Raw genomic sequence first — 26,231 nt, 5'->3', positions numbered from 1 at the left:
CCATACACACACACACACACACACACACACACACATACACACACACACACACACACACACACACACACACGCATACACACACACACACACACACACACATACACACACTCTCACACACACACACACACATACACACACGCACACGCACACACACACACTCACACACACACACTCACACACACACGCACACACGCACGCACGCACGCATACACACACACACACACACACGCATACACACACACACACACACACACACACACACACACACACATACACACACACACACACACACATACACACACACACACACACACACACACACACACACACACACACACACACACACACTCTCTCTCTCCTCACACCATGAGCCCATAGGCACCTACACACAGACCGCCATTTGCTGGGACCTTATCGAGGGGTTGTGTGGTATCCATAGAAGCCCTGTTTGTTTACACAACTGTTTTAATCCTGGAAAGCAGGTCAGATTCCCCACCCCCGCGCCTCCACACTTCACACATTTAATCAGCTCCGCAAGAGGAAACCGCGCTCACACCGACTCCGTGTTTATTTAGAACCTCCAGGAAGCAGCTGCACGTCTCCCCGGGGGTCCGAGTGGGAGCGCAGGCCCAGTGGAGATTATCATACATGACCACCGATCATATGATCAAATCTACGTGCAGATTTGTGCTGCACAAGGGTGTCCATAGCTGACCTGGTAACTCGGTAGGAACTTCATTTCCCTTTTATCAGCACTGTCAGAGGAGGATGGAAGTTAAAAAAAAAGGGAACTGTTTAGTGGGAAGTTTGTAAAAGACGTCCAGGAAAGTCCCAAGCTGTCCTGGTCACGCCACGCTGAGAGCTGCCCTCCTGACTAGATAACAGCTGGCAGGATGCCACCAAAAATAACAGACGGACTTGTGCTTAGTCATTATGCCCACGTGGTGACACAGAAGACACTCGAGAGTTTAACCTGCACACACTTCCGCTCACGCACTCAAATCTAGAGAATGTTCGGTATACCCACGGAGACCCTGATACTGAAGACGTGGCTGTAGGTGACTACAATCTAACAGCAAACCTGCTCGGGCGTCTGCGGCAGCGCCAAACCTCCGCGCTTGCACCGCGACTGACTTTTTGAGGACTTCACCACGGGTCGATGGCGCATCTGCTATGCGGGACGGCGCACTGCGGCTGCGCCGTCTGTTCCAGGCTCTAGATTCCGCCCCCGCAGCGGGGCACGGGTCCGAGGTCAGCCGTCGTGGTCCAGGCGCGAGCGGCAGTCCGGCCTGGGTTTCACAGCCAGCCACTGCGCTGCAGAGGACGTGCCTGGTTTGTGGGTCACGGTGATTAATTAAAGCAGCTAGGGTAGCAGCGGTATTTACTGTAGAGGCCGACTAAAAACAGCGCCTCTTCTGCAGAGTGAGAAAGAGAGAGAGAGAGAGAGAGAGAGAGTACGTCAGGCACACAAAGACAGGATGGGGTTACCCTGATCTTTTTGTTTGCTCACTTGGACAAAAATGAATTCGCATTACAGACAAAATTTTGTCACTGTAAAAGTCTTGTGCGCCGTTAGCCGAGCCGGTAACCAAACGCTCGCCCACCGGCCTGCTCATCCCTTGGGGACAGGAAGGCGGCATTCCATACTCCCGCAAAACACACGTGAGATATGACAAGTAGGGAATACGTTACATGAGACACATGACACGCCCCACCCCGCCAATGCACGCACAAACACACATGCACACACATGCACTTACTGGCATGTGGTGTTTTGAAGTATTGAATTGCCAGGTCCAGTGGGACGTGTTGGTGCTGCTAGGGGGCTTTAATGGAGTGGGGACCTCCTCACTGGGCTTGCGAGGTCTGCTGAGAGGCATTGTGTTCTGGGCTGATACGCGGGGGGGGGGGAGATGTTGAGTGTAGGCTTGTTTGCGTGTGTGTTTGAAATGGTAAGTGGTTTTAGGAGCGCAGACTCCCACTGATGGCTTTTACCTGTTTATATCGAGACCGTGGTTGCCATAATTGCTTGTCCGTGACTATTGCTCGTATGTGCACACATGTATGTGCAAAAAAAAAAAAGGTTCAAGGTGTGGCAAAGTGACAAGACTAAGAAGAAAATCATATTGAACTGGAGAAAGATGGAACAGAGATTATTATTTGATACAACACAGAAACACTTGCCATCTTCGCAAGTCATTTGTATAACGCACACGCACACACACCGAGGCGATAACATCCAAGGAGACGCCGCGCTTAACCACGCCACAGAGAAAGCTGGCTTATGGTTTCTTAGTCACTACACTATGCTAGAACACGTTAATGGTTTACTTTAGACATCTGTAGAGATTTATGGTGATTTTTAATGAAATGTTTGAGGAGAGTAAATTCTGGACCCGGCCCTGGTGCTCGCGACGATCCGAGACGTCGCGTTCTTCAGTCGTTCACTGCTGTGGGCTAATCGTAGTGCCGTACTAGGTGTGGGAGAGTCCCCACAATTATAGCGCTAAACGTTGATTTATGTTGAAGTCCTCAATAGTTGCTGATTTCAAGTGTTTGCACAGACTGGTTCATACTGTTATAATTTAACATTTAACTTTTATACCAGTGGGCAGTTTAGTCCTCAGAATAGTTTAAATTCAGTGGGCATCAGTAGTTGTGTTGAGATGTTATTTTTGGTTTATGTAACACAACATCTAAACAAAGTGTTTGGTTGGTTCAGAACCAAAACATTGTCCATCTGGGGTGTCAACACCCTTCTTCTGGACGAACCCGTCCATTGGTCAGTCAGCCAGGGAGAAGGTCACGTTTCATTTGTATATACCCCAGTATTCATTGCATCAGATTGAAAATATTTTATAATGTTTTCAGATGGTGTCATAAAAATGTTTTCCATTTTTGATTGTTCTGTAGTCCTCAAATGAACCCCTTTACGTCCTGTAGAGCGGGTTCCCCACACGGAGGCAGCCATGTTTAAAATGGGTTTAGTACAGAATTTCTGAAAACATCCAGCCCACTTGGTGTGTTTCATAATGACAAGAAGACTCTTTGGGAAAATGACTTATTGCTCCTTTAAATTATATTACATAACACCGTTGGTCAGCCCAAGGCCACTGGACACGGCGCCGGTCCTTTTGGTTCCTTTTTCATTATTACTGAGACGAATGACAGATATTACGTTCTGCTGACTGCCACTGATCCAGTTTTCTCTATTGGTGGTTGACACACACACACACGCACATGCACACGCGCGCACACACACATGCACACATAGGCCACACTCATTAAAATCCACACTCACATTCCTTATGCACTCCAGGATATAGAGTTCACATCACAACGACTACAGTTCTTTGATAGTCAACTGTCTCACTCTCTCTCTCTCACTCTCTCTCTCTCTCTCTCTTTCTCATTATGTAAGTCCTGTTCCCAGTCCTCAGCCTCTGAAGAATCCCACTGCTCTTTGATCAGGCCCGCTCATCCTCCAGCATACACACACACACACACACACACACACACACACACACACACACACACACACACACACACACCCGTGCCTATGTGTGCGTATGTGTTCATACATTACGCACTGCTCGCTGCGTGGAGAATCCCGTGCCGCAAACCGCAGGCCTACTCTTGCCGTGCCCGCCAGCGTTGCGGCTGCGCCGCGCCAAACTGGACGTCCCCTGACCGCTCCACGGACTCTCAGTGGAATGTGACATTGCTGACTTGTGGAGGGATGAGGGGAACTGCCATCAGCGCACCCGCCGAGCCGACCCGGTCCCGTTTAGCTGGTACTGTACTGAATACTGGCAGGGAGCATTGTGCACAAAATGAGACTGATCACTCAATCAGATCGGAATTACATCCCAGTCAGTTCTCTGAGCAGGAAAATCCTATTACTGCCGAGAGAGAGAAGGAGGGAGAGAGGGAGAGGGAGAGAGAGATAGAGAGAGACCTTTTATAGCATTTTACTTCTTGCAGATTCCATTTTAGCCACCAGCGAGTGAAATCTGAATCCAAAACATCACCGCTGTTGTATTACATGGTACTTTATATCGGTGCATGTTTTCGCAACTGAATGGCAGCCTGGTCTGGCACTGGCATGGCTCCAGACGAATCCACTCGCCGGGACGCCGGAGGTAGGACGTGGATCATTAATAGATAAAAGGGCTTGATTAAGGAGCCATTAAAATGCCGGCAGCAACTCGGAGTCAGATTAAACAGCCGGAGGTCACATGGAAGTGTGTTTTCACACATCTTTCCCATGGGGCCAAGCCCTACAGCAGTGATGATACACTCATGTGAACCATCAGACAGGACCACGCTGCTGGACAGTGCTTTCATGATGACCTGTGACATCAGACAGGACCAGGACTGGCAGGTTTCTGCTGTAGTATGCCGGCTAATTTGTGATCTTGCCAGCCTACGAGTGACATTTTTTTATATCCAGAGAGAATCAGGAACTGAATCGTCCTCGTGGATGGGTCTCCTTCACTCTCTCTCTCTCTCCCTCTCTCTCTCTCTCTCTCTCTCGCTCTCATGCTGGCATATATACTGCTGCTAAGCGAAGTTTCTGCCTCAGTGCCTGCGCTTGCTGATGGTGAGACATTAGTGAGTGGCTGTCACACATTCTACTGCACACACACCATCCTACTATAGAAATATATAATAAATACAGTCCCATCTCCTCGGTTATGGTAGTAGACTGCAGCCTGCACGTGACTGGTCCCCCCCGCACCTCTCGGCTGTTTCTGTGGCAAAAGAAATGAAAATTGGATTTTTGTGTGCGTGTCTGAGCGTGTGTGCGCGTGTGTGTGTGCTCTTCTCTTTGTGTGTCTTATACATGGGAAAAGACATCTCCAGTATTTGTGACCAGGATTTGGCTGGTGCAGGTTTTGTCTTTAATTAAGCCTGCGAACGTGTGTCACGGTGTTCTTCGTGAAGCATTCCTGGTTGTGTATTCATGGTTCATTCGTGTCTGCTGGACCTCGTCCAGATCTATTTACATTCCAGACCCAGTTCACAACTCTACTTTATTTCAGTGTACAGCTATGGCGAACTATGAGAATACCTGCTGTCACCCTTATCGAACTAATATATAGAATATATATGAGACATACTTGCACAGCTGATGAAGGACCTCTGTCCAAAACATTCTGCATTCTGGTTCTCTGGAAACTCTGTGTTTAACTACAATTTTGAATCTCTCTCTCTCTCTCCCTCTCTTTCTCTCTCTCACACACACACACACACACACACACACACACACACACACATATACGTGTGTGTGTGTCAATATATGGTCTGTCCATACCATATAAGACAGTATAAATTTGAAAATCTATATATAGATTCTTCGCTGTTTTTTAAGACATTTCCGTTTGAGGCCAGCAGTCGTAGCCGTAAAGCCACATGCCGATTGTCCGAACACCCGTGAGACGTGCGGGAGGGGAGAGTGTGCTTTGTCCGGAGCCCCAGCGTCTGGAGGTCGTCCCGGCGGTCTCAGGCCAAGTGCGCGAGAAGCTCTCCCCTAGCGGAGTCACCGGCTCACAGATACTTCCCTGCAGTCATCATGGCGTTAAGATATGACACATTTTTACGATGGATCGGGTGTGAGGGTTCTCCTCATCTCCATACTGTCGCCGTCCCCTTGCGTGCGAGACGTTAGACATGGAGGCCGGCAGAGACACATGACCCGAGGAGACTGAAAGCGTATTTAAGAAGGATTGGTGTAGGCTGCAGGAATATCAGGAACACACCTGATAAAACATTGATTACGATTGGCAAAGACAGCAGCCTGTCGTATTAAGGCAGGCGAGAGCTTTTAGGCACACGGCTGCCCCCGTAGGTCCAGTTCCGCTGCGCCGATATGTTCTGACGTGGATATTCTCGAAGATCTACTGCCACTTTTCCCCCCGAACGGCGCCCCGCCGTTGCTCTCTTTAGGGGCTCGTAACCCCTACTTGGTCTGATTAGTTCTGATCGGTGGAGTTAATGAGGAACAGACGGTTAAATTTGATTAGCCCACACCTGGGAACGATTGCGGCGTTGTTCCTGCAGGTGTCCAGGGTGCCTGGGACATCCTGATACGCACCATCTAACCTTGATTTTGCTCATCATCAAAGTAGACTGTCGGCTGATCCATTCTGACGTGCGTTGAATCCCACCAGGCGAATGTCGGCCTTCCGGGTTTACACAGACGAGGCGCGACGGTCCTGCACCCGCCGTAAGGAAGAACGTGGGACGTAGCGTGACACGTTAACCTGTCGGCTCTGTGCGCTCCACCCACACACACACACACACGCGCGCCGCTGCAGGTGTCCATGCCCCTCACACACGGGAGAGAGGGAGAGGGGGCGAGGTGTCCAGAGATGGAGCGAGAGATGGAGAGAGAGAGAGAGAGAGAGAGAGAGAGAGAGAGAGGAAAAAAGAGGCAGCACGACGGGTTACGGGAGGGCGAGGGAGACCGAAGAGCGGGAACGCTGCCCTGTTGCGCCTCAGCGCGTGCAGGACTCCTCGGTCCCTGTCCACGGCGTCCTCGCGTGCTCTAGCGTGATTTAGCTAGAATTAGGGAAAAAAGCCCATCTGGCGAGTAACGATGCGCCAAGCGCACGTCGTCGTGGAGATTCACGGCCAGGGCTTGGTGTGTGTTCACGCTGGTGTCATTTCTGCTACAGAGCAACACGGTGATTTGCAGGCGGCTTCGGCAGAGGAAGGAAAACGAGAGAGAGAACAGGAGTGTGTGTGTGCGTGGGTGTGTGTGTGTGCGTGTGTGTGTGTGTGTGCGTGTGTGTGTGTGTGTGTGTGTGTGTGTGTGTGTGTGTGTGTGTGTGTGTGTGTGTGTATGTGTGTGTGTGTGTGTGTGTGTGTGTGTGTGTGTGTGTGTGTGTGTGTGTGTGTGTATGTCAGCATATGGATTCTCTGTCAGGCTCCATCTCAGGTTTCGTCTTCTGGCTTATGGGGGAGGGGACTAGCCAACTGCCTTTTACCAAACCCAAACAGACACGGAAGCTGGCCAATAAGATGTGCAGACTGTGCTGCTGCAGACGAAGGTGGAGGGTTTGGGGAAGACAGCAAGACAACCTCTGTATCTGTCTGTCTCAGTGTCCATCAGTTCTTACAGCAGGGAAGACCCTGCTATCGTTCAGCACACACACACACACACACACACACACACACACACACATACAAACACACACACACACCCTCCAGAATACTGCACCTGTGAGTTCTTCTCATTTTCTATTCAAATGGATTATGGAAAGAGGATGCAAACCATCGAGTCACTAGTTCCCTCGTTTCAATCAGAGAAGTGGCAGAGAGAGAGAGAGAGAGAGAGAGAGAGAGAGAGAGAGAGAGAGAGAGAGAGAGAGAGAGAGAGAGAGAGAGAGAGAGAGAGAGAGACAGAGAGAGAGAGAGAGAGAGAGAGAGAGAGAGAGAGAGACAGAGAGAGAGAGAGAGAGAGAGAGAGACAGAGAGAGAGAGAGACAGAGAGAGAGAGAGAGAGACAGAGAGAGAGAGAGAGAGAGAGACAGAGAGAGAGAGAGAGAGAGAGACAGAGAGAGAGAGAGAGACAGAGAGAGAGAGACAGAGAGAGACAGAGAGAGAGAGAGAGAGAGAGAGAGAGACAGAGAGAGAGAGAGAGAGACAGAGAGACAGAGAGAGAGACAGAGAGAGAGAGAGAGGGAGAGAGAGAGAGAGAGAGAGAGAGGGGAGAGATGTGATTTCCTACACACCTGTTTTGTCCGTTGGGGAGACGAGGAGAGGATTTCAAGGGCCCCCTATTCCTATGAATTTGTTCCGTCAGCTTCGACCGGATGGCTGGCTGTTTGAGCCGTCGCCATGGGAACGCGTCACGGCCCGTTGCGGCCGCTCACGTCTGCGCTCGGTGTGAGGAATCAAAAATGCGCTCGGCTTTCAGCAATCTCCCCTCTCCGTCAGCCCTGCCGTGGCTGGCCTCGTCCTGGTGGTCTCACTGACCTCAGACCAGCACCAGGAGGTCAGAAAATGCCGAGGTCCTTCCATCCGGGACGGTGAAGGGAGGCCGCGGACTCTGCGGTGTTCCCAAATGTGTGGGGGTGTAATGATGTGACGAGGCAGGCGTGTTTCCATGTGCCATAAGTCTGCAGTGCTTGACCACACACACACAGTTTCACAGTCTGTCATCTCTGATAATGTGCTATTAATTGCTCAATGCAAGCTGAAAAGCAGTTTATATTTGCTCATATTACACCCTCTCTTACTTTCCTTGAAACATAAACACACACACACACACACACACACACACACACACTCACACACACACAAAGTGCAGCCTAATGAGCCTGCAGATCTCTCCCTCTGCTTTCAGCTAGCAGAGCGCCCAGGCGTTGGCGGTGCGCACACTGCGAGGACAGCAGACATTGTTCTGCTCCGTAAACAAAGCCAGACAAAGGGGTCTGTTGTGTTGTTTACATGCAGGCTGAGCGAAGGATCTCCGCATCCCCGCATTCCACATCCCTGCCGAAGAGGCTCGCTCCCATATTCCAGTTTTATCTTTGCCTTTACCAGGAGAGACAGATCTGATCTGTCCACTCCAACATTGGCAAGGATCTCTCCATCTCTGTCGCTCTCTCTCACACTCATTTATCTGTCTTTATTCTGTTTTCACCGCTCTGGCGGGAATGAGAGAACGTTTCAGGCGTCCGCTACAGTAACACGTGCCCTTTTGCGCACCATTGTGCACGTCAGTGGTGTGCCTCTAGTGCAAGGAAGTGTGGGGGGTTAATGCTCCACTCGCTCACTGAAGGCTCATCTTAGGAGGTGAGGTGAGGAGTCCAAGCTCGGCTTACCTGTCTGTGGGAGCAGCGGTCGTGATGGACGATGTCTCACCTCCCAGGGTGGACCCGACGGCGTTGACCGAGCGGTACAGACCGAGCGGTACAGACCTAGTTCTCTCGCCTCTGGGCGGCTCGGCCGGGAGCTGTTTCTGCAGCAGCTGTTTTGTTCTCGGGTGAGTGTGGGCTGTGGAGCATGTCTCATCTCATGCTCACTCTCACACAGATAAGAGCACGCAGACCCACACACGGCGTGGTTCCATAATTACTCCAAATCATCAGGTAGTGGAAGCAGAGGGAGGAGAGGAGACCATCCTTTCCCCCATTGCACCTCCTCGGGGCAGTTTGGTTCCGGACAACACCGCCTCCGGCCGCGAGGTTTTCTCTCCGTTAAGCCCAACTCCTCCTGCAAGAAGGCGCCCGCCATCGTCTGGGAGACGCAAGGCCGAGCCCGGGGCAGGGCCGGCCGGCCCTCCTCGTGCTCCTCCTCCTTGTCTTCCTCCCTGCTCTCGGGTTTCGCTGCGCTCATTGAATTTCCAGGTGCCGAAGGAGGCCTCCTCGCGGAGCGTGACGGAGGCGCCATTGGAACGCGGAGCTAAGGCAGGCATGGCCCAGTAAACGAGGCCAACGTAAGATGTGTAGCTAGTGGGACGCCACGTTCAGCAGGAACGCCGCTACCACGGTCTTCACTGTCACTGGAGACATGCATGCTGGCGTCAACGTGTTTTTTTTTTGTGCGTGTGTGTGTGTGTGTGTGTGTGTGTGTGTGTGTGTGTTTGGGTGCGGGTGTGTTGACCTTAGCTGGCATAGAGGGAGGCCTGTCTGGTTGTGGGAACCCGGCAGAGGGGTAGGACTTGTAGCAGGGGCTCGGGTTAGGACACTCCAGCAAACAAAACCTGCCTGTGTGTCCAATCCAGACCGGGGACACCCCAGCGAGCGCAAGACAGAGACGTACCAGGGAGGGAAACAAGGAGGGGTGTGGCTTCTGCGCTAATGCTCTGTGTTAGAGGTGACTGGGTAACAACTTCAGCGCCCTACAATCTCATTAGCTTCCGCCCTCCTTATCGGAAAGACTCTGAGACACGGAGGACCAAGCAGGTACAGGCCGCTGCGTTGGTAACTTCTGTTACCATCCGTCGTAGTGATTTTAATAGCGAAGCTTAGCGCTGCCTAAAGCTTCGCTTCCAACGGCTGAGCCGCGGCACGCTGTTGGCAAACCGAGAACACGGCGGCGGATAGTGGATGCGGTGCAGCTCTGCAGCCTGCGGGTCCGCTGCTTCGAATCCCGTCCGACCGCTTCCCCCGGGACCGTAGCGCTAAAGGGAACGCGGCGCTGTCGGAGCCGCCACAGGGCAAATCGCGCTCAGCGTGTTGTAATACGAGGAGAACGCTGGTTCCTATGGTAACCGTGGCGTCAGTTTGCGCAATGCCAGGCTGAATGCGTGTTTCGCTTCCCTTCAGATTCACTCCCCAGATTATGATCTATGAGGGTACAGCATATCACAGCAACCAGGGGGGAAAAGCGCCCGCCCTGCCTGTTGTTTACATTTCTTAAGCTCAGTCCAGTGTGCATCCGCACCCTGGTCGCCGTGGTGACAGACGTTCGAGGCGGCCAGGTCATCTTGGGAGGACTGGGGCGCTTACACTGTAAGGGCTTTTAAATGATTTTAAATAATTGTGCTCCTTCGGCAGAACTCTCTGAAGAAGAGGGGAGCGCGGCCAAACAACAAACCCGAGAAGAAAACATCGCCTCAGGTAGAGTGCACGCGCGCAATCGCTTCTGTCGTTATCACAGATTCTCCCACTGTACACAAAGTGAAGCGTGCTGAAGCTGTTGTAGGACTGTAGATCTAGAATAAGAGCGACCTTATTTTACATTTATTATACAAAAAGGGGAAAAAAAGCAGACGATAATAAACAAAAGATAAAACCACTGAGACTCTTTACAGTGAAATAACATTTTACTGGTGTAATCAATTCTCCTGAGCAGTGTAAGCACCTAATTGTCCGTAAAAACTGTTGGGGGGGGGGGGGGTCCTCTCATCTCATTTCTGTCCCTGTTGTCTCCTGTCCATCTCTCTGTTTTAGCTTAGAGGGTTGAAGAGTTGTTATATGTATTAGACGAGATGTTTGACGTGTAGCAAAGGCTCAGTTGGTGAGGTGTGTGTCCCTGCGTTGCCGACAGCCTCCGGAGGACAGCTCAGACCTGAAGTGCCAGCTACACTTTGCCAAGGAGGAGTCAGCCCTCATGTGCAAGAAGCTCACCAAGATTGTGAAAGACAACGAGACCATGAAGGAGGAGCTGGCCAAGTACCGCTCACTCTACGGCGACGTGGACTCCTCTCTGACCGTGGAGGAAGTGGCCGACTCGCCCCACACCCGCGAGGCCGAGGTCAGGGTGCACCTGAAACTGGTGGAGGAAGAAGCCAACCTGCTGAGCCGCCGAATCGTGGAGCTGGAGGTGGAGAACCGCGGCCTCCGCGCCGAAATGGACGACATGAAGATCCAGGAGACGCCGGCGGGTCTGGCAGCGGCAGGCGGCCCCGGGCAACTGCTGCTCTCGTCGTCGGCCGAGAACGCGATGGAGCTGCAGCGCCACCTGCAGTTCGTGGAGGAAGAGGCGGAGCTGCTGAGGCGCTCGCTGCTGGAGATGGAGGAGCAGAACAAGCTCCTGATGAACGAGCTGAATCGCTACAAGTCGGAGCTCCCGCCCGACGCGGAGATCGAGTGCCTTTCGCCCTCCACCATCCTCCCCCCCGCCGACGCTCCCGGCGCGTCGCCCTCCGAGGAAGGCGGGCCCGACCTGAGCGAGGCCTCCCAGGAGGAGCTGCTTGCCGCCAGGCTGCAGATCGGCGAGCTGAGCGGCAAGGTGAAGAAGCTCCAGTACGAGAACCGCGTCCTGCTCTCCAACCTGCAGCGGTGCGACCTGGCCTCCGGCCACGCCGCCGGCCGGCCCGCCATGGAGACGGACGCAGAGGCGGGCGACTCGGCCGAGTGTGTGCCCGGCCCGGAGCGCCGCGAGGGCCCCGTGGGCGGCGAAGGGGACCGGCCTCAGGAGGAGAAAGGCAGGAAGGTCGCAGGGAGCGACGGCGCCGTTCTCGGCGTCAAAGACCTTTTGGCCCTCCGCGAACAGGCGCGCCTCGTTACCTCGGCCATCCGCCTCCTTGCGGCCGCCGACCCCGCCTGCCTCCTGGCCGCCTCCGCCGACTCCGTCTACCGCAGGATCGCGTCCGGAGAGCCTGCCGACGCGGGGCTCCTGGAAAAGGGCCCGGGGCCCCTTGCAGAGGCTCTGCACACCAGGCTCCAGGCGCTCCACACCCAGCTGCAGGCACTCTGTCAGAGGCTGGAGGCCGTGGGGGAGCCCCCAGCGAGCGAGTCTGTGGAGGGGGCGTCACCTGGACCTTTGCCACAGGCCGACCCCTGCCCTGCAGATACTCCGCTTAACAACATCACAGCTCAAGAGAAGGTGAGAAGCCTGCCAAATCAGCTCCGCCTTGCAGCTTCTAGTCTCTCTTTGCTTTTATTTGGCTTTCCCTCATTTTTCTTTTGCTTTACTTATTAAATCATCGCCGGTTTTACTAACCCTGCCCTGTCCAAACATACTTGTTTGATAAGGCCTGCCAACTAATATGCATGTTATTACTGCACCGTAAGACCTCTGAGAGGATAGAATTTGGCCTCTAATGGAGTACAGTACCATTAGTATAGCATTGCCAGTCTTGGGTCAAATATCTGTTTGAAGTGTTTGAATAAACAGCCATTTTATGTCTTCTTAAACTGCTGTTATAGGTCAGTGTGTCTCTGTAGCAAATCAAATATTTTAAGGAAACCGATCTAATGTAAATGAATGAAATTGCAAAAGAATTAAAGTAAAATTTAAATGTGAAATATTACAGTGAACAAAATGGTTGTTATATACATATTTTGGCCTTTTGAAGTAAGCAGCACAAGATGCTACCAGTCTAGCAGACGTTCCGATGCTTACGTTCCGCGCAGCAGCCAAAGTAATTAACCCTCAGAAAGGCGATGAGCGAGACGTTTTGAAGCTCGGTCTCTTCAAACACATTTGGCCCAATTCCTTCAGCAGGCGTAAGTATTACCGCTGCCTGACCACTGCATGTTAGCAGCCATTCCATTAGCCTTCCTGTCTGCGTAGAAAACGGCTCAAAGCTTTTTTTTTCCCCTTTTCTTCACAAGTATCCGAGAAGACGCTCTCCTTTAGACAACCCCTAGCTATTTCAGTGCCTCCTAAACACGGCAAGGTGCAGAGTGGATCCTGGACGCCTACCTCTGTACCACTGAAATAGGCCCAAAAGGGCCATTACGCTGTGCTGTGTTTAGTCCTAGACTCCATTAGAGGTCCAAACCTTCAAAGCCCAATCCAGACGGCTGTCTCCTTCCTTCCTCTTTCCTCCTCTTTTCACCCCGCATGGGCACCATGACCTGTGCGTGTCTGCGCCCCGTCTCCTCTTCCTCTCCTCCTTGTTTTGACGACAACACCCCCCCCCCCCGAGCAGCCGTTACTGGCTCTCTCCATGGCCCTGTTGGTCCTGTTGGCCACCCTGTCATCTGTCACTATGACCAAACTCTTTCTGCTTTACATACTTTTCATCGTCTTGTGATTGTGCGTTTCCCCTCTTTCTGTTTTTGTGCGTTCGTTTCCTATTTTGTCGGTGTCGCCCTTTTACTTTTGGTGATTTCCAGCACGTTTTCCCCTTTTTTCCACGAAGACCCTCCCACCCGCCTCCTTGTCCCGCGATTGGCCGTTCCGCATTCCACTGCCTGACCCCCCCCCGTCCCCCCCCCCCCGCTCCATTCTCCTCCTCCTCCTTCTCTCCTCCTCGTCTTCTATTGTTTGGGTTTCGGCCATGTTCCTTTCCTTCATTAACTTGCCCATGCGTGCATGCAGCAGCCAAACAATAGGGAGCAGCCGGAGGTCAAGGGTCACGAAGCCTACCTGCGCAATGCAGAGGAGGAGAGCAAGAGACACCCCGACAGCAACAAGGAGCAGGTGGCGCCGACGGCGGAGAGCAGCGCCACACCGGTGGGTGCTCGGACACGCGCGCGCACAGGAAACAAAGGCTGCATAGACACCCACAGCCCTCAGACACGAACCGCATTTGGCTCCAAAATAAAAGTCCTATTTTTTAATGAATTTATTTTTTATTGGCACAATCACAAAACACTTTGTGACTCTTTGTGTTGAATACTTTTATAAAGAAGATACCTGAAAGTAGGTTGAACACATTTTAGAAATACTGTTACCACAATGTTGTGCAAAACAAAGACATTATTACACAGAGAAACACTGGTTTATTTTTTATAATAATATTGTTGCGTCATAGATTAGGCTTTAGCCCAGTCCCGAGTGTACAGCCAGGCAAGTCCGAGTGTCCAGCCAGGTGCTCTGGTTCATTCCTTGTCTGAGATGACTCAGTACGGTGTCCTGTAGTGCGGCAGTAATTCTCTCCTGTCTCCACTTCCAGTTAGAGTCCCCATCCCCGAAGGCCATGGTTCGGCCCAGACTGTTCCTTTAGGCTGCTAATTTGCTCAGCTATCTTATGCATAATGGGACGACCTCACATCGCTGGAGCTCTTATTAGTCAGCTACTGTCCTGGGTGACTCTAAAACTAGGAGCACGAGCTATCTTAAGATTCACATGGCCGTATGACATCATCTGAGTGTTGGCGCAGCTTTGGGTCTGTACGGTTATTAACGGCAGTGGGATTAAAATAGCACTGTGTTAAATTGGCTTTCCAGTAATTCTTCATAACTCTTCAGTGGCGCAGTAAATAGTTCTTCCTGGAATTAAGGCAGAGGTGATGTTAGCATTAGCATTATACTACTAACTTTCAGTGATGATAATGATGACAGTGTGAGACTGTAATCGCGTTGCTTATTCCAGCATATACCCTCAACCCCACAAGGACACATAAGTCCCGTTCCAATGACATCATGGCCCTAAAATGCAAGAAGGAAGGATCTGTTCCTCTCATTGACGTGACCTTTTGATGCGCGGTCTCTATGGTGACGGGAGCCACAAGAAATACAACAAGGCAAGCTGTTTAGTGGACTCGCCTGCGTGGGCGGTATTAAAACAAGCCCGCGGCAACCGGGGCCGTGTCTGAGGAGAGCGCGCGGGGTATTTCGTTTAACCCCAGGACAGTCTGTCTGGTCATAGCTTAACTGCACACCAGCGTTTATGACCGTGGCCCCCCAGGTCAGTTATTGCTTACACGCTATATTGACGGTATTAACCTTCGTTCCGAAAGCGGACCAGATTTAGATGCGGTAATGACTTAGTAACGTCTGGGGCGGTGGAGCAAAGCTGGGTTAGCTGGGTGGACGGGACATGTGGCCTTTCCTGGACACTCGTGACATAACACACGAGCAGCAGCTGTGTAACGCGCTGACGTACAGACCGTACTGCTCCGTGCTCGCGTTGTGACTCCCGCGGTACTAGTGCTGCTTTTCCTTGCACCCCGTGGAACGCCATGTCATTTCAGTGCCCGTCGGCAGAGTGTTTTTAAGAATCGCAGCGACTGGGGGACAGATGCCGCCCACCTCCCCACACCTCGCATCAATCAGAGAGCCAGAACCCTGAAAGCAGGTGTTATTCACTCGGAGACTCGTATTGCAGTTAAATGTCCGGAAGCATTCCAAAGTTCCCTCACCCACCATCCACACACACATCCCCACATGTCCCTGTCAAATGTCAGACCCAGTTTCACTGGCTGGTAAATAACATTTATATGAGGGAGAGACGAATACAGTCTCGTGGACATGATCTTTAGTCATATGCTTAAAATTACATGGGGATGGGGGGGGGGGTCCACTTTTGGCTGTGGTTGGCAGCCACATCACGTTCATTACACACATTACCCTGCTGGTTGCCTTTGAGAATGATGTATTTGAGCGTGCCCGTCATTCAAGCTGGTTTTGATGCCGTCTCGCGCGGCCGTGTGTTGGGGAGCTAAGCATCTGTTCGCGTGTCCCGCTGTAGCTGTCCGAGCAGGTCCGGGAGCTGCAGGCCCAGCTGTGCAAGGCGAGGAGAGAAACCGAGGAGGCGCAGGAGGAGATGGCACTGGAGCGGCAAGCGCACCGCGAGCACACGCGCACCTGTTCCCAGAAACTCTCTCAGGTAATGGGAACGCGAGAACATGCTCGCGCTCTAGGTGAGATGGCGCACGTCAGCTCACGTCACATGCGCGCACGCAGGGCTGGGGTCGGCGGTTTGTGCCAGCAGCGACATCAGCAAGGCGGCTCTCGGCGGGCCAGCAAGGAAAAAATGCAGAGAGTGAAGAATGTCGAGCTTCAAAAATGTTAGACAGCAGACAGCGCAGGTGCACTTAAAAGGGTACGCAGGAAATGTGCCGGAGGTCTTGACCTCACGAGACTTCCTAGCACAGCTCTTCTCTCTCTCTATCCCCGCCCCGCCCCGCTCTCGGCAGCTGCAGGACGAGCACCAGAAGGCACTGGTGCGGCGGGACTTCCAGTTGCAGAGCGTGAGCCTGCAGACACGGCTGCAGCAGAAGTTGTGGAGCCAGGAGAAGAACCTCCTGGTCCAGGAGTCCCAGCAGGTCAGGCAAGGTCTGCTGCTGGCCAGCCTCAAACTGCGCTGCCTCCTCACGCAGTGGAGGCTCGGGAAGAAGCTCGACGCCGAGGGCGAGGACATCCTGGAGGTAAGCCGGCCCCCCGGGGAGTCGATGTCCGAGGGGCTCCACGCGAAGTTCCTTTCGCGTCGCGCGTCCTCGCTCTCGAGTGTGCGGAACGCAACGCGCGTCTCTTGTGTCTCGTTTTTGACCCATTTTGCCTAGCCCAACACCACACATTGCCTCACCAGGTCAACAGCGTCAAGGACCTCCGCCTGCTCCTGGAGGAAGACGGCCGCTCCCCACGCCACGGAGACAACAAGGCGGCGGCCGCCGAGGAGCGGCCGTTCGCCTCCCCCGTCAAAGAGCACAGCCTCGCGGAGAAGCTCCTTCTCCAGGTGAGTCGTCCCGCTCCGACAGGGGTCCGGCCTCGCCCCGCCGAAAGGCCCTCCGGTCTCTGACTGACCTCCCCCTCCCACCCAGCAGTCCGGCGGCTTTAGCGCCACCCTGTCGGACCTGAAGGCGGCGCTGCAGGATCTGAGTGCCGAGCTGAGGGAGGAGCGGCAGAGCTCGCAAGAGCTGACGCAGCAGTTCGCCCGGGCCAAGGCCTCCTGGGAGGTGGAGCGCACCGAGCTCAAAAGCCTCATTGCTCAGGTAAGATGCTCCGCCCACACAGGTACACACATTACTGTTTTTAAGCGTTTCAGTCATCGCACTGACACCGTCATATAGCTCAAGACTTTAAGATTGTAGTGAACGCAAAAGAACAAACCCAAGACTAGTTTTAACCGCTTCCGACAGACCAAGCGCTAGCCTCTGTGGATATTCAGACAGAACAATGTTAGTGGTGGCATTACTTCACAATGTAACATCAGTACCTTATGAAAATTCCACGGCAATGGTGGTCTAGCAGAAGACAACCGATTATTATTATTATTATTAATATTATTATTATTATGGTCTTGAGACCCAGCCAAGATTAATGCATTCACGGGACGAAATGCTAAACTCTCCGTCTATGTGCATCAGCATATGAAGAACAGCCCCACTCACTCACTCACCTGCTTCACCCCACCAGCCATTCACACGTCACCTCTCATAATCATGAAAGTGAACTGCCTTATTTGCAGATGTAACTGCAGATACTGCCCTTAGAATCAATACCTCTCTCCCGCCAAGCAGGCTGCAGCGCGCTTAATTCATATCTGCGACGCGTCATAATCCAATTCATTTAGTCTTGATGGGACGCGGCTACGCGCTCTGCTCCAGGGCCGTAGTTATCGACCGTGCTTAGAAATATTAAAGCAATCCGTCCTGAGAAGTATCCCACCACCGCGGACCACTGGAGTCAGACAGGCGGAACGCCCCGCCGCTCGAAACATTCCGCCGAGCGTCAGGTCAAGTTCAGTCCTTTGCCGTTTATTAGAACGCACCGTAATAGTCTGGCCAGGCGCTGACCGTCTCCCGAGGCACGAGAGCGGGCCATCCGTCTTCTACCCGCGAGCGCCGATCGCGGCGGGGCGCTCACGAGCTTATCGGCGGCGGCGAGATATGACTTTTACGTCTTATAGCCGCGAGACGCGTTCGTGACCGCGTCCTTAACGACTCCGTCTCGTTAATGGCGGAGCAGACGCCCGGCTGGGCGGCCGTGCGCTCTGTGAGACCGGGGGGTTGGAGCGGGGGAGGGGCGAGCGACGGCAGACAGGAACAAAAGAAAAAGGTGGGAGAAATTACGGGGAAGCGCAAAGGCTGCTTTCTTTTAACGCCGCGAGGCTGGCGAATGGCTCACGACAAAGGGAAAGTAGTCCAGCAAATATCCAGCACTTACTCGCCACGCGTAAAACGCTTCATCTCGGATTAACGGAAAATACAACGGGAGCTTGACGATAATCACCTCTGGCTCCAGTGCACACAGGCTGTTGCACGGCGAACTAGAAAAAGACAAGTTGTATACACAATACGTAATTATTCAGTGTGCACATGGTATCTGAGTGCTCAGCGGTGAATAGAGTTCCACCATGAAAACCGATGTAAGAGACCCCCGGGTGTGAGGGCTACCTCCAGACCCTCCACGCATGTTTTGTTCCGTTTTCCAGCACTGGACGTAATTAACCCAGACGGTGGAGGAGGGGTCTGGCCTTCTGTGGCCTCCTGGGTGCTAAGAACCAAAAATATTAAATCCAGATTATATATCGCGCCAGTGATACAGCAGGTTGGAACGAGGTGGACAAATTCAGACGTTGAAAGAGGTTTGGGGATAATAAGAGCAGGACTATCCAGATCAGCGGGCAGTGCGCATGCAAGGGTCAAATCCAGTAAGAAGAAGCCAGGGTTAATCACAAGCAAATAACATGCAAAGAACAGTCGAGAGCAAAACAAGATCGGAAACACAGTCAGGTGAACGGGAGAAAACCGCTCGGTACACTCAGAATACACTATACCGTGCGCCCATCATCCATGCGAGCGCGGGTGCCAAGCGCCATCACCGTCCCGTGGCTCCACCCAGGCACCCGGCACTTACCCAGAAGGCTCAGAGTGAAACATTCCAAAGGAGAGGCTGGGAATTGGTTAAACGCAGCAGATCACAAACACCTCATCACATCATCCGCAGCGAGGCCCGTTAGAAAGAGGGGAAACAGGGCAACACCATCACCCTCACATCACTGTCGGCTGGCTTGCCAACGCTGTGCCATTAGGGCCTTGAACAGTGTGCATGCTGGTACATGTGGCATGTGGTGGGCCTCCCAGAAGGCCGTGAGTTGTAACGAGCGGGGGCTCGTACAACCTCACGCACAGCAGCTGTTGAGCTTTCTTATTATCTGTTGATTCTTAATTACTCTACATTACAAATGGCGGTGCAGGGTTAATTCTTTTACCCAGTCAAGGGCAGGTCAGGTTCTGATCACCTTGAGCAGATGTGCCCATACTTTTGCTTTTGATATGTAAAAAAACCAAAAAAAACCAACAGCGAACAAATAAATAGACTAACAAAAAAGCGGGAACGTGTCCACAGTTTAAGAGCACATGGCTTCTGCCAGCAAAGAACTTGAATTCCTTGAGCAAGACATCCCATCCTCCTTCTCTTCTTCTCTACTTGCTCCAGCTGGAGGGGAAGACTACGAAGACCCCTGTGGCAGGAGGCGACAAGGACCCTCCGGACCCGAAGGGGGCGCTGAAGAGGGAGCGCGAGGAGCACCAGCACTTGCTGGCGGACTCGTACGCCGCCGTGATGGACCTGACCAAGCAGCTGCAGATCAGCAAGAGGAACTGGGGACAGGAGAAGCTGGAGCTCCTGGAGCACTTCAATCAGGAGAGGAGCCAATGGGAGCAGAGGCTCCGCGACGGCCAGAGCAAGGGCGCACAGGTCAGAGGTCACGCTGGGGTCGGCGGTCACATGGGGGGGTATGACTCATATGGGTTGATTGGGATCTCTTTGAAGGTTAACAACCGTTTTATCCTGTTTTCCATTCTGTCCTCTGTCTTTAAATTACTCCTCTTACGTTTCAGCTCTCAAAAGTCCTGCCCGGCATTTTTGGCCTGGTCCCGTTGTTATGGTATCTTCTGCTACGTTGTCTCTTTTACCCTTTGCTTTTTATTGTTCACGCACTTCCCCTCTGGACTCCATGTCTGCACCCTCAGAATGGCCGGATATGACATTATCCTCGGACATTTCCAGAGACTCCACACGCACGCGCGCGCGCACCGTGCTGTTTCGGCGCTTATCCGCGGCTGCGGTCGGGCTGGAACGTCGTCTGTCCGTGCTGCGGTCAGCGCGTCTGCCCAGAAGAAAAGACGGGCCTAAATCTGGCCAATTATGCAGTTCACTTTAAATATAGTGGCTCTTGCCATCCGCCAGACTGTGGAGACAAAATATCACGGGCTTGCTTGCGTTAAAAAGCGTCCGTTTAAGTTGGTCGTCTCGTGTTTAGATTGTGATGATGCACACACACACTCGTTCCCTCCACGGAGAGAATGAGCGGCTTTTGGCTGACCTCCTACTGCTCCTGCGGAAATCCGCTCTGTCGGTAGCGAGAGTCCCATCAGGGAGCGATGACAGAAGCCTGTTACTCTAACTCGAACTGCTCAAGACTGCGTTCACACTAAGTGTATTTGCTTTTTCAGTCTTTCCAAGACCAAGAAAAGGAGGTTTGCACAGAAGCAACTACGAACGAATCGGCTTTGCAGAGGTAAAATTAATTCCAATAAAGGCTTTGTAAAGCTCCTATGATCATTGTGGAAGCAGGATTTTTAAATGTGTTTTTGTTCTGTGCAGGACCAAGTCAGTTTCATCTCTGTCCGAGTTTGAGGGTCTACTGGACACGCCACCTCTTCCTCCGGGTCATGGAACGGCAGACAGGAAATCTGGGAAGCACCAGTTTGGCGACCACACGGGCCTGCCGACCCGCACGGACCTGAGTGACCTTAACCAGAAGAACTGGAAGTATCTGAGCAGCGAGTGGGCGTGTCTGGAGAAGGCGGAGCCCTTTAAGACCTGGGACTGCCCTGCCACCTCCACCCGTGGCAGCTTCCCGGAGCTGGAGCTCAGGGTGGAGCAAGTGCAGAGGAGTTACACCGCGCCGGACAAGACGGGCATCCGGATCTACTACAGCCCCCCGGCCGTGAGGAGGATGGAGACGAGAACGGGCACGGAGCGGAGGCCCCCGGAGGAGGAGGAGGAGGAGGAGGAGGAGGAGGCGGCGAGACGGGCAGCAGCCGCCTCAGATCCCGCCTCGCTGCCGCCCGCGGCGCCGGCCCCGTCCTCGTACGAGCAGTGGCTCGGCTCGCTGTCGCGGCAGCCCTGCGCCCTCCTGGGGGGCCGGGCGGGAGGCCCCGCGCCTTTCCACGGCCTGGAGATCTCGGGCAACCTGAGCGACGACATGAAGGAGATGACCAACTGCGTGCGTCAAGCCATCCGCTCCAGCTCCCTGGAGAGGAAATGCAGCAAAGATGCAGGCAGCCAGACGGCGGGCGTGGCCAGCGCGGGGACGCAGACGGCGCAGTTCGTCAGCGTGGGCCTGCAGACGGATGGCCCCGCCCCCCGGGGGGCGGGGCTCCACGCCAAGGCGTGGTCGCCACGGCCGGCGCCCTCGCTGGTGTCGGCGCGCTCACGCCAGATCTCCTCGTCACTGGAGAAGGTGCCCGGGCGCATCGACAGGCCCTGCTGCTCGCCCAAGTACGGCTCGCCCAAGCTGGTGCGCCGGGTCTCCGCATCGTCCTCCAAGCTGGACGCGGCGATGGCGGCGTCCTCCAGGGAGCGCGGCGTCTGGGGCCTGCCCAACCGCGCCGGCGCGCCGGGCGGCTCGGCGTGGGCACGCTCCACCACCACGCGCGACAGCCCCGTGCTCAGCGGACTTAACGACGGCCTGTCCAGCCTCTTCAGCGTGGTGGAGCACACAGGCGCCGCCGAGGCCCTGTGGAAGGGCGACTCCTGCCCGGGCCGCCAGCCGGCGGGAAAGCCCTCATGCCCCAGCAGCGGCGTCGTCCTCGGCGACGTCGCCATGCACAAGTATGGCATCGTCCACGAGTTCCTGCGCAACGTGTGCGGGCCTGCCGCGGCGGTGCAGGGAGAGAAGAACACGGCCGTGGACGAGCCCAAGCCCGAGTGCCTGTCTGGGGCGCTGATTGGCACGGACAGCATCACAAAGATCGTCAACAAGAGGTTCATGAGGCAGACGCAACGGGACGAAGGCGCCAAGGAGTCTAGCACCATCAGTACCAGCGCCAGTAGCCTAGAGGTGAGCGGTATACCACCTCCCAACCAGTGACATTCCCACCTGATCCCTGATCAGGTTTATTTTAAAATGTTTTCGCTATTAATGTAAGTCTTTGCCTTTCTTCTCAGGACTCTTGTGACTGCAACTCACAATCCATCCCATCATGCTTCGCTCGCTCGTCCCGCACCCCCCTCCGACACACCCACAGCCAGTGCAGGCACCGCCTACAAGAGTCCGCAGCAGCAACCGAGGAGAGATCGGATGCCAGTAACGAGTGATGGGTGTGGTTTTCCACCAGTGCTTTACGACACACACACACACACACACACACACACACACACTGACGCACTGTCTCACGCACACTGCCACACAAATGCACTGCCACACACTAAGCTTGCACACACTCAAACACACCTCACACATGCGCACACACACCGCAACGCTTTCACACATGAGGCAACGCTTTCACACGAGGCGCTGTAGAATTCCTGTACGGTCCGGCAGCCAGAGGTTGACGCAACCAGCACACTCTTGATGCCAAGGTAGGGGCTGCCAGACAAACCTCCCGCGCAGCTGCTCTGTTGTCTCACGTGGCTGGCGAACCCGTCCGTGGTCGCCGCTCCGTAGCCGGCCTGCTAGGACAGCCTGCTAGGACAGCACGACTCTACCGCCTTAGATGACCGGATTTCGGACAGAAGCGCCGCACAAGATGTCACTCGGGACCTAAGGAGTTCAGGGGTATCAAACTTCTCAGCTTTCACTCTGGGATCAGGCTTTGCTTGTTATGTCCTAATGAATTGGGATAGTCACTGTCAGGAGACAGTTGATCCCAGATCAGGTCACAGGCCTTGCTACATACACAGGGAGAAAACTACTGGTAATCACCATCACCTCATCAGAATCACTATGACCAGCAGAAGGATACATTCCATATATTTCATTTGTGATTCCTAGTTAACAGTCTGAATTATTGATTGGAAAACACAGGAGTAGAATTCTGCTCAGACCAGGTGGTGTTTGTCTGTGGGTGAATCTGCTTGAATCGAACCTAGACTCAAGTTCCCGCAGTTCTACTCTTTTTTATTTTTATTTTTGTTTTTAAAAGGCCTACAACAAACATCTACTTCTAATTTTCCTCCCTGTAATCTCAGACTCCAACTCCACTGGCTCAGATGCTAGAATCTCACCGCTCATTAAGTTCAGTTTACCACACAGCTGTTCTACCAGCTGAGCATCGATGTGGGACTACCTGCCGTCTGTATCCCAGGCAGAAGATGAACCTCGGCTCTCCACAGACTACCTAAAGCCCCCTCAGTCCCTCCCCCCGCCGTGAACCGAATGTACAGTCCTGTTGCATCGTGGGGCTTTTTATAACCCCTGACTATTTACATAATTCCTGTATTATTTCATATGATGGTGATGACATATTTGGTAGACTGAAGACATCTGCTGAGAGCACATGTTGGTCATTGTAACGTAGGAACCTCCTGAAATGGAGTTCAATGTACTGTACGCTTGAGACCTTACGAGCAGTGATTAGTCCGCTGCCAAGATAGAATTTTATAGATGACATTTGAAAAACAAAAATGGAGGAAATTGCCTCCTTGGTGCGTTGGAAAGCTTTGCATGCGTGTGTGTGCACCCAAGAATGTCGTTTTAGAAGGTTATTTTTTAAACGCCTGCCCAGTCATCGTCTTTCTTCAATCGTGAGACACATTGTTTGGGGCGCATGCACTCCTGATAAAGGGGACGAGCTGGAAGGAGATAAACAACCTCCCGCCACTTAGTCTCATTCTGATCTCATCCACTTCTCAAATGGCAGTTTTTATTTCACCTTAAAATTCAGGACAAAAAAAAGGCACCTTCAATTCATGGTGTGCGCAAGTTGAAAAAAAGTGTTTACCAAATTAGCGGAGTGAGCTTTTCTTTTTTTTTTTTTTTGGAACAAAGTGTGATATATGAACCATGTCAGGATTTTGCTAAAGTAAGTGCAGTTACTATTAGTCATGTACTTGCCAACAATTCAGAGGTACCGTAATAACAGTGTATTGAGCAGTTCATTTTCCCACTGTAAGCTGCATTTATTTCTGTGTCAGATCGCAATGGTGCTGTTCACACTAAAAAGCTTTTTGGTGATTTAAGTGCTTTTATGCATAATTTAGGGCAGACCGTTTCCGAAGTTGTAATAAATGTGGCACACGGTGCACTCAGCAGTATCTACTGCAAAGGGCCATGTTCATGGAGAGATCACCGTTGACTCCCAGCTAGCGTTGGAGGTCTCTCTGCTCTTTACATCCGAACACTCTTCTCTCTCACCCACCCTCTCAGGTACACACACGCGTACACACATACACGCAGCCTCTCTGGTTGCCAGGCGATGGCAGTCCCCTCTGTGCACACCTCTCCGTGAGCAACCACTTGCTGACCCAGCTTTTTCCTAAATAGGGCATTACTGGTCAGACACGGCGCCCCATTTCTCTAAGGTACTGCCCCTGGTCTGCCATATCCGTCCCTCCGTTGACGGCCTGCCAGGACGTCGGTGTGCCGCATAATTTTCGGCCCTCCACACTCCCCCGTCCAAGAACGGAAGCCCCAGCCAAACCCCACGTTGCTACCTCCTCTCAGCATCCGGAGCCAGTGATCCCCTGACCCATCTCTGCTCATTCCCGTTTATTCTTCAGAAGGTCACACGAGTGCCTTTCTTTCTTTCGGAAGAAACTCGAGCAAGATGTCTCATTTAGGACTCTTTCAGGCACTGCCTGCAAAGAGATCACCGGCCATACTTACAATGCAGTCTGATTTAGTCGAGTATGCGGCGTCCTCTGCTATCAAAATACCGGTTCATTCCTCGCCTGTAGACCAGCATGAGCTCACAAAGGAAACGCTTGCATCGGAGGACTGAACAGAAAAGGAATTTTCACCTGTACTGGGATTTGTAACGTAATGACACCCAGACGCAACAAAGAACAGGTAACTACTGACAGCATGTTTGTGCTGTTAATCCTCTATGCCACTGTAAGACTTTCAGAACCTGATGTTTGCGTAATACTGTTGTTTTCTTTGACATTATACGGGAAAAAAAACAAAACCACTCCGAGTGACCCATCACGTGCGGACTTTGTTCCTGAGCACAGTCTCAAATGATCCCTATAAACGATGGCCACCACCAAGGGGGAAAGGACACACACTCAGGAACTCCATCTACCACGGGTCCATTTGCTCTGAACACCAGCCAAGTTTTCAAAACTGATATCTTCATTTTCAAGGCAAACTTAGTACCGATTAATGCTACTCTGAGGAGAATTACACAAGTCTTTATTACTCCACATAAATGCAGGGTATTGCCTCCCCCGCAGAGTGAAAACACTGAGTCATGTGGTAAGACCTCAGTGTTGAACTGTAGAAGTCCGCAAACCGATTTGCCCCCCCTCGTCACGTCAGATCGTCCTCCCATAATGCCTAGCAATATGTAAATGACCTAGTAGCTTATTACCATTTGCTAAATTATTGAGAATGCTTGTATATTTTGTTTTCTTCTTTTTAAAAATAAATCTTTTATTAAATGAAATGGTGATGAAAAATGAATAAAAACACTTCTTAATATTGTAACTTGAACACAAACATACTGTAAATAAATATTCAATTTATACTCTTTCTATCCTTGTGTAGAAAAAAACCCTCTTGAATGTTTCTGCTGAGTTTGAGCTAGACCTTTGTAAGCCACCCTCTCTCCCCCAAAACTTGTTTGTGTGTAAATATGTCCATTTTGAGCAAAGCAAAATTGCGTGGTGTGGGGAGGGGGCTGGATTGGTTGTTGCCTAAGATATAACGTTCCTGTTTGTCATAATTCAAATAAATGTTGAACAAAAAAAGACTCCTGAGTTTACTTGTCATTTAGATTCCTAACGCTTGTGTCACTCTGCAAACAAGTGAAGAGGTTTGACAGATATACTGAAGACTTAAGCATGTGTTACTCAGAATGAATACCACAAGTCTGCCATCCATGGCTGTTTAGTAGACAATGCATGGAAATCCCATCAGCTCCCTCTGTGTCTGCCCCATCCCCAAACACTCACACACACACACACACACACACACACACACA

The 26,231-nt window shown here is 52.4% G+C and overlaps 1 protein-coding gene and 1 long non-coding RNA gene across 4 annotated transcripts in view; one reads left to right on the top strand and one right to left on the bottom strand.

The window, feature by feature from the left end:
* Positions 1-26,000, top strand: part of mtcl2 (microtubule crosslinking factor 2) — a 38,754-nt gene extending 12,754 nt beyond the window's left edge. The window contains exons 4-14 of one of the 3 annotated variants that reach the window (XM_035522283.2): positions 10,512-10,574; positions 11,005-12,285; positions 13,732-13,863; positions 15,824-15,961; positions 16,272-16,502; positions 16,664-16,810; positions 16,896-17,066; positions 19,516-19,776; positions 20,535-20,599; positions 20,686-22,147; positions 22,255-26,000. In XM_035522283.2, coding sequence (XP_035378176.2) covers positions 10,512-10,574; positions 11,005-12,285; positions 13,732-13,863; positions 15,824-15,961; positions 16,272-16,502; positions 16,664-16,810; positions 16,896-17,066; positions 19,516-19,776; positions 20,535-20,599; positions 20,686-22,147; positions 22,255-22,404 — 4,101 coding nt within the window. In that variant the 3' untranslated portion in view covers positions 22,405-26,000. Of the gene's footprint in view, positions 1-10,511; positions 10,575-11,004; positions 12,286-13,728; positions 13,864-15,823; positions 15,962-16,271; positions 16,503-16,663; positions 16,811-16,895; positions 17,067-19,515; positions 19,777-20,534; positions 20,600-20,685; positions 22,148-22,254 lie in introns of all 3 variants that reach the window. The other 2 variants (XM_035522281.2, XM_035522282.2) reach the window with 2 other exon arrangements.
* On the bottom strand, positions 255-10,504 carry LOC145653383 (uncharacterized). Its single transcript, XR_014119671.1, has 2 exons — positions 3,591-10,504; positions 255-1,415 (listed from the first exon to the last, which is right to left on the bottom strand). It is a non-coding gene; the product is annotated as an uncharacterized LOC145653383 (long non-coding RNA).
* Positions 26,001-26,231: the final 231 nt, after the last annotated feature.

This window comes from Electrophorus electricus, chromosome 24 (genome assembly GCF_041902795.1).
Source record: "Electrophorus electricus isolate QZ-2024a chromosome 24, ASM4190279v1, whole genome shotgun sequence".
Lineage (NCBI taxonomy): Eukaryota > Metazoa > Chordata > Actinopteri > Gymnotiformes > Gymnotidae > Electrophorus > Electrophorus electricus.
This window is presented reverse-complemented; position numbering and strand designations above follow the sequence as displayed.